Source organism: Cebus imitator, unplaced genomic scaffold (genome assembly GCF_001604975.1).
Source record: "Cebus imitator isolate Cc_AM_T3 unplaced genomic scaffold, Cebus_imitator-1.0 Scaffold228, whole genome shotgun sequence".
Lineage (NCBI taxonomy): Eukaryota > Metazoa > Chordata > Mammalia > Primates > Cebidae > Cebus > Cebus imitator.
In genome coordinates, this window is record NW_016107543.1 from 3,569,790 (window position 1) to 3,578,166 (window position 8,377).

The 8,377-nt window shown below is 36.9% G+C and overlaps 1 protein-coding gene across 2 annotated transcripts in view; it reads right to left on the reverse strand.

The window, feature by feature from the left end:
- Positions 1 to 8,093, reverse strand: part of KRT222 (keratin 222) — a 9,613-nt gene extending 1,520 nt beyond the window's left edge. Inside the window, exons 1-5 of one of the 2 annotated variants that reach the window (XM_017497151.1) lie at positions 7,822 to 8,068; positions 4,751 to 4,879; positions 2,826 to 3,046; positions 458 to 534; positions 145 to 280 (exon numbers count right to left, since the gene is read on the reverse strand). In XM_017497151.1, the coding sequence (XP_017352640.1) occupies positions 145 to 280; positions 458 to 534; positions 2,826 to 3,046; positions 4,751 to 4,855 (539 nt within the window). In that variant the 5' untranslated portion in view covers positions 4,856 to 4,879; positions 7,822 to 8,068. Of the gene's footprint in view, positions 1 to 144; positions 281 to 457; positions 535 to 2,825; positions 3,047 to 4,750; positions 4,880 to 7,821 lie in introns of both variants that reach the window. The other variant, XM_017497150.2, reaches the window with a different exon arrangement.
- Between the last annotated feature and the right edge of the window lie 284 nt (positions 8,094 to 8,377).

The window sequence follows — 8,377 nt, forward strand, 5'->3', positions numbered from 1 at the left end:
AAAAAAAAAAAAAAAAAAAAAAAATCACAGTATACTAAAACTATGTTTGGAAACATTTACACAAAGAAGAATAATTATTGGGATTATTCAAAGTTAATTTCTTTACATATATTTATTATCATTTCTTAGAGCTTCTTTACTCACTGAATAGTGCCATGAGCTTCAGTGCTCTCCTTCACAGTACTTCCATTTAAGACTGCCTGTTTGGTCATTGTTTCTGTGTTTTCATTCTCATACTTCTGTGGGACTTTTGTAGTAAAAGATATTTCATTTATAATGGCTGTGAAAATATTATTTATGATATATTAAATTACAATATTGAATTACTGTTAACAAATTATATTGAAACTTTTATTCAAAATTTTTTTCTACTTTAGAGTATTTAATTTCCTTACAAAGTAATCCCTGTAAATAGTACTTAACTTTTCAAATTAGTTTATTTATATCAGAAACTCACCTGATGGTAAAACAAAACCAACTCTACTTGTCGTAGGCTTTTTGTCTTTTTTCCCACCTTGAATACAACCATAATATCTGAAATTGGAAAGAATTATATTTTAAGAGCAACACTATTAGCAAATAATTGAAACACACAGGAGAATGGATAAATTGTATATTCATGCAATAGAAACACTCTTTGACCTAAAAGAAATGAACTAAGTCTACACTGTATCTTTATGGATGGATTGCCTAAGAATAATATTGAGTGAAAAAAGAAGTTGCAGCTAATTTTATAAAGGTTAGAATAACATGCAAAACAATTTCATACTTTGTAGAAATACATACATATTACTATGAATAAGTGTATGAGACTAATAAGCATCAAATTCAGAAGCCAGTTCAGGTAGATGGAGGAGGTTGAGATTGGGGAATGTGACTTAGGTGTCCAGGGAACTTCAACAACATTGGAAACATTTTACTCTTTATTTTTTTTTTTTTAAAACGATTTTACTTCCTAAGCTGGGGGAAGTGGGTGTAGGGGTGGTCATTAAATTTTTCTGACATTTTCTTGTATATCTGAAGTGTAGCATAATAATATTTTTTCGAGTTTTACTATGGAAATATTAAAGACTATTTGATCAATATCTTGAATGATTAGGAATTAAATAAAATTCATAACCATTTTATTTAACAATTATATAGTTACATGTATATAGGATCTTGAATGATTAGGAATTAAAATTTATAACCATTTAACTAGTTACATATATATATATATATATATATATACACACATACACACATGATATGCATACATACACATTTACATAGCACTTACAATGTGCCAGGTATTGTTTTAAGCACTTTACAAACATTGACTCGATTAATCCTCACAGCAATTCTATGAGGTAGGTAGTAGTATTATTCTCATTTTACAGATGTGAACACTGAGGCACACAGAGGTTAAGTAACTTGCCCAAGGTCACTCAGCTAGTAAGTGGTATGTTTTTAATTGTTTATGTTTTTCAAAGACTTAATGTCAAGATTTATTATAGGCTAAAGTTGTTTTACCTACTTTTCATCTAGTTTTATAGAAGACTTAGAATTTGGAAACAAGCAAGGACAAAGATTTCTTCTTATGGGAACATGGAGAATTGGAGGTTATGTCATGCCCAAAGCAATATGACCTTATAAATCAATACAGATTATGACGTATGAATTAATAAGAATTCCTCTTTTGATATCTTACCAGGACATCTGGTAGTTTTAAAAATCATGACTCAAAATAATATTCCTTTCCATGTTTGTAATATAATTACATTATAGTAATTATTATTATTTTGGGGTTTGATATGTGGTATCGGGTGAGACCTTGGTCAGGGGGCTGTGGTGATTGTGAATTTTCCGGGCTTTCTTTGTGGGTGATCCTTAGAAGGCACAGACTAATCCCTCCCTCCCTCCCTCCTTCCCTTCCTCCCTCCCTTCCTCCCTTCCTTCCTTTCTTTTTTTCTCTCTCTCTTTTTCTTTCTTTCTTTTTTTTTTTTTTTGTGAGATGGAGTCTCACTCTGTTACCTGGGCTGGAGTGCAGTGGTGTGGTCTCGGCTCACTGCAACCTGCCTCTCCTGGATTCATGCGATTCCCCTGTCTCAGCCTCCCGAGTAGCTGGGATTACAAGCGTGTACCACCCTGCCCAGCTAATTTTTGTATTATTATTATTATTATTATTAGTATTATTATTAGTAGTAGTAGTAGAGACCAGGGTTTTGCCAAGTTGGCTGGGTCCCAAACTTCTGACTTCAGGTGACTCGCCCGCCTCAGCCTCCCAAAGTGCTGAGGTTACAGGCATGAGCCACTGCACCCAGCTGAGGAAAGGTCTTTTTTATGATTAGTTCATTGTAATTCCAAACTACTTGGCTTAAGCAATCCTCCCACCTTAGCCTCCCAAGTAGCTGGGACTACAGGTGTGTGCCACCATGCTCAGCTAATTAAAAAATCTTTTGTAGAGATGAGGCCTCACTATATTGCCCAAGCTGGTCTCGAACTCCTGATCTGTAGCGATCCCCCTGCCTCAGCCTCCCAAAGTGCTGGGATTACAGGTGTGAGCCACTGCAGCTGGCCAAGACTACAAGATCATTTTTGTAGTGATCTAGAATTGCTTACATTTTATTCTAGCTGACTTTGGCTATTTGGTGCCTAATTTAGAAGACTAGAAATGGTTCTTCCATATGTTCTTTGCAGTGCATACCTATTTTGTTGTATGAGCTCAGTGAGTACACCATAATGATGATGGCTTTTTTGGATTTAATTTCTCTGACTACCTCAACAATGACATAAGTGGTTCTGTATTTCTGATCCCTTGTCATTAACTAAATGGATTTAGGTACCTGATTTCTTCTTTTTCTAGGAGGCGGCGATACGTTGCGATTTCTTGTTCCAGCCTCATCTTCGTGTTGAGAAGCATCTCATGCTCTTGAAGCTGCTTTTCAATGCCGCGCCTTACTTCCTGTAGCTCTTTTTCTAGTCCTTCAATCACAGCCTCTAGGTCTTGCAGCTGCATCTGGTAATGCTGCTCGCTGGCATGTAGGGAGTTTTCAAGGCCCCTTTCCTGTTGTGTATAGATCTTCATCAATGAATGAGTAACACAGAATGTGTTTCTGAAATCTGATTTGCAATATCTTCATCCTTTTTTTTTTTTTTTTGAGATGAAGTCTCCCTGTCGCCCAGACTGGAGTGCAATGGTGTGATATTGGCTCACTGCAACCTCTGACTCCTGGGTTCAAGCTATTCTCCTGCCTCAGCCTTCTGAGTAGCTGAGATTACAGGCATGTGCCACCATGCCTGGCTAATTTTTTGTATCTTTAGTAGAGATGGGGTTTCACCATGTTGGCCAGGCTGGTCTTGAACTCCTGACCTCGTGATCTGCCGGCCTCAGCCTCCCAAAGTGCTGGGATTACAGGCGCGAGCCACTGCGCCCAGCCATCTTCATCCTTTTATGTTCATTTTTTCTTTAAAAAGATTGCAATAATTATATTGCATCTATGCAAGAGGAGTTTCCTTACAGCCTTGTATGTGACCCCTCATTTAAAAAGATTATATTTTATATACATAACTAGAGAGCTTACTTTACTTCATAGACATCCTGTGATAATTCTTACTGAAAAAAAAATCCTCTGAAGTGCGATTAACTTATTATCACTCTGAGTTACCTGATTTTTAAATTATTGAAAGTATACTTCAGAGGTAAGCTTTGTAAAAAAGAAAGAAAATATACTATGTTGAATATCAAAGCCAGAGCAGACTGCTCATAAAAGGTATTTAAGGAACATGCTTAAATACTTTTTTGTTTGTTTGTTTGAGACAGCCTCGTTTTGTCGCTCAGGCTGTAGTGCAGTGGTGTGATCTCAGCTTACTGCAGCCTCTGCCTCCTGGGTTCAAGTGATTCTCATGCCTCAGCCTCCTGAGTAGCTGGGATTACAGGCGTGTGCCACCATACCCAGCTAATTTTTTGTATTTTTAGTAGAGATGATTTTGCCATGTTGCCCAAGCTGGACTAGAACTCCTGGCCTCAAATGATCCACCTGCCTTGGCCTCCCAAAGTGCTAGGATTACAGGTGTGAGCAACGGCGCCCTGCCCCGAACATGCTTAAATATTTTTCTTTTCTTTTTTGGAGACAGAGTCTTGCACTGTCACCCAGGCTGGAGTGCAGTGGCATGATCTCGGCTCACTGCAACCTCTGCCTCCCAGGTTCAAGCAATTCTTGTGCCTTAGCCTCCCAAATAGCTGGGACTACAGGTGCATGCCACCATGGCTGGCTAATATTTTGTATTTAATAGAGACAGGGTTTCACCATGTTGCTCAGGCTGGTCTCAAACTCCTGAGCTCAGGCAATCAGCCCACCTTAGCCTCCTAAAGTGTTGGGATTACAGGAGTGAGCCACAGTGTCTGGTCTAAATATATATATATTTTTTATTAGATGTCTCAATGACTTGGATAAAATAAATCCCCACTGTTAAGACACAGAATATTTTACAAATATTCTATTTCCCCACTTCAGCAACTAGAGAATCCCAAGGTAATAAGAAAGTATTTCTTCATTTTTACAGGTCTGAACTAGACCTTGAGTGAGTTGATAACAGCCACTGCCACAATGGAGGGAGGGGTGAGTAATTCAACTAGGATAAGGAATAGAATTCAGTGGCCTTGATTTCCAGTTTCTCAAGGTAAATAAATGGACATTAATTCTTTCCCTCTCTTCATCAAATCACACTGAGGACTCGATGTGTCAGTTACTTTTGAGATCATTCTCACCACAGCATGGAGAGATTCAATTTCCACTTGCAGGTGGTGCCACTGGCGTCGGGCTTCCTTGAGTTCTGCTTGAGCTGCCTTCAAAGCCTCTTCATCTTTGTCCATTTTTTTGCTTATGTCTTCTTCTAGCTACAAGAAAGCCAACAGCAACAATAACAAACAAAAAACAAGGAGTGCTCTTGAAAATGACATGTGTAAAAGCAATTATAGAAACATTGTATGGGAATTAAATAATTTGTTCTTAACTTGTTAGATTATAATGTGTGTTCTAGCGCCTGGTTAACTAATTAAATACGTGAGCAAGTCTGTGGTGTTCTTAGCCCGTTTTCTTCTACGTAAATGGTTTCAAAAAATCCCTTCCAACTATGACAATCTATGAAATATGGAAATATAGATTGACATGAATGAAAACAGTTTGCAGGACCAAGATTTGTGATCTCTGATTCTTAGCTTTTCACTATTTACAGATCATTGGAGGAAGGATTGAAAAATTAGCTGCTATGTCCCCCCATATTTTCTTGAAGGCTGCTTTGCAGAAACAGATAAATAGCTGTACCCCCAAAACTGATCAACCTGGTATCAGGTATAGGGACAAGGAGTAAATACTGCTAGGAAGTACATTACTAGCAATTTAGAGAATTAAGTTATTATAGGCAATAAGGCTCGTAAATGACTTCCATATGAAGAAAATCCACTGTTGATTTTCCTTTTTCCAGATGATCTTTTTAAAAGACGTGTTAATTTTGGGTATCTGGGTAATAAAATGAATAAATAATAAAATGAATAAATAATAAAAATGACTTATCTAAGGATTGTTTTCCAAATGTTTTCATATTAAAAAAACAAGTGTAATATTTTATATTTAGCTTTAAATGTTTTTATGCTGATGTTGAAATGAAAAGAACGTATCTGTTGACAGAATTTTCAACGTTTGGCCCCAGGAACAGTGGGAACAACATATAGAATTGATTGTAGTATTTTGAAGCAAAATTTATAACTTTTAATATTCTTATAAAAATACATTTTAACATTAAAAAATTTAATTTTATCGTACAATAGATTGCTTAAAGGAAACATTGAAGTAAATGAAAGTCTATGAATAAAGTTTAGGGCAAGGTATTTGAGAACAAAATTCGTACATTTGTTTGGCTTTGTTGATAATCTGTTCCTAGTGTTAACTTGGCAGAGTCATGCAGCAAGAAACACCTACCCGAGCAACTGCAGAAGATAAAGGATAGAATTTTGGAAAGAAGAAAACAGAAAAATGCTGGTATCTGCTGGTCCTGTGGCTTTCCAGTATGGAACTAGCAGCTGAGCTTGTCTGGTAACTACAGTCCCCAGATGGCCCCTTAAGAACTCTATCTCCCAAGGTGAGTCCTAGAGTGGCCCCCTTGTACATTGATTCTGGGCTGACCTGGGTCTCACTTTAGCAAGTAGGATGAGTTAGAAAGAATGCCGTGCCACTTCTAGGCCTGTCTTAGGAAACCCTGACAACTTCTACTTCTATGCTTTTGGGAGCCCTGGGCTAATATGTAAGAAGTCTGGATACCCTGTTGGAGAGATCTTGTAGAAAGGCCAGATGGAGAGAGACCCTGAGGCTACGTGGAGTGAGAGAGAAAGTCCCAGCAGAGCCAGCCTTTCAGCAATGCCCTGCCAAAATGCCAGACACATGAGTGAAGCACCTTGGATGTTCCAGCCCAATCATGCCCCAAGAAGACTGAGGTCCCAGCTGAGTTTTGGGGGTGTTATATTATACAACAATCTGTAACTAAAATAGTTTATTAAATTTTTTAAAAATATTAAACAATCAGGCTTTCTTGAATTTATTTCAGCTGACTCTGAATTATTTGGAAAAGATCCTGTAAAGTAGTTTCAAGTTAAAAGACACTTTAAACAAAACTTACTGTAGTCTTGCTTTTTCATTTGAATTTACTCATTTGGCCCTGTGACTTGTAAACTAAACTCATATTTCTACTACTACAAAGTAAAGTGTTTTGTTTATAATTTTCAGAAGTTGTCATCTATTGATTTTTTCTTCTCTTTGTAAAGCTGAATGAACTATCCCAACGTTTACATGTGACTTTGCTTAGTCTAAGATGTTGATCATTTATGAAGACTGAAAATGTTATCTAGAGGTGAAATTTATAATGTAAGTAAAAATGAGTTCCTAATAGAATAAAGGCCTGTGATTTTCTACCAATTTTTTTTTGGGGGGGGTGATATTCTGAAGTAAACTTTTTGCTGTATTTCAGGGCTTGGAAGAGAACTTGAACCCATATATGATAGGTAAACTAAAAAATCCCATAAATTTCTTAATCTTTGTTTTTGAAATATTTGTTTGTAAATTTGTTTAAAGACTTGAGACCTTAATTAATTGCTGAAGGTGATTGTTACTTTAAAACTAAGTCTATGAAATTAAGATTTAGTCCTTATCTAAGTTGACTCTCCTTCTCTTTTTAAAAATACTTAAATATTATAAGCTTTGTAATGGAAATAAATGTTTGTCATCTTATAGTACAGAAGCAAAAATCTTAGTGGAGAATCGTCACCAATTTGGGGAATTTCGATTGTCATAGTTTATATCATTGTTTCTGAATGCCATGTTCACACACTCAGATGCTTTCTATTTATAACAATCTGTTATAAACTGGAACTCTTTACCAGACCAGCCTGGTAAAAAGATGATAGAAACCTTTTAGAAATATTTTACTTAGTTTTATCTCTAGAAAGTGCACATGCTAATAAATCTTACTTAAAGGTTTTTCATTTTAAAGATGTTATTTAATTTATCTCTATAAATAACTCCATAATATCTTTGAAGGGTATCTGGAATGCTTCATTCCTGAAGAATGTCTGTAAGAGGTTAGAGTGCACCATTTTATTGTATGTTGACCCCATGTTAGTGATAGGAACCTCGCAATTTATATAAAAATCAAATGCATCAATCAACACTTACTTAATGGCAATTTAAGAATATAATCACAGTATTTCCCCCTGTAGTCCCAGTCACATTGCAGTAGAAGCTAAAATCCTTCCCCAATAGATGCTGCATTGAAAAGGAAATACTGTACCTCAGAGAGGCCGGGACAGGAATTGGGTAGACATGGACTGTCTCCTTATTCTGGAAGGTGCCTGTCTGTATGAAATCATTACCTGGATCCTTGTTGAGAGCACCGTCTCTATCTGATTTCTGGTGAGGATCTTTTCATAGTTTGCCCTGATCTCATTGAGTAGCTGGGACAGTTCCATTCTTTTCCCATCCTCCACCTTGGCTAACTGAACCTTATCGATAGGATGAGTCGCTGCGGCAGAGTCTGCTCTGCCTGTGAGGAGGGCAGGAAGCATCGCGGAGTCTTAAAGATGCAGAGCTCCTTTTTCGGAGGCCATGGAAATTCCCGTCTTTCTAACTAATTATGCAAATACAGGGTAAACTTTTCACTTCTATTTTCATTGGTATAGTAGAAATGTTAGATTCTTCATGAAGGAAATGAAAATTTAAAAAACTGTACTGGTTCCCTGTAAAAATTGAGTACTTTGGGGGGGGGAGTTAACTTCTGTGAAAAGGAAATGGGGCATAACATAGAATTGTTGGGCACTGTGGCTCATGCCTGTAATCCCAGCACTTTG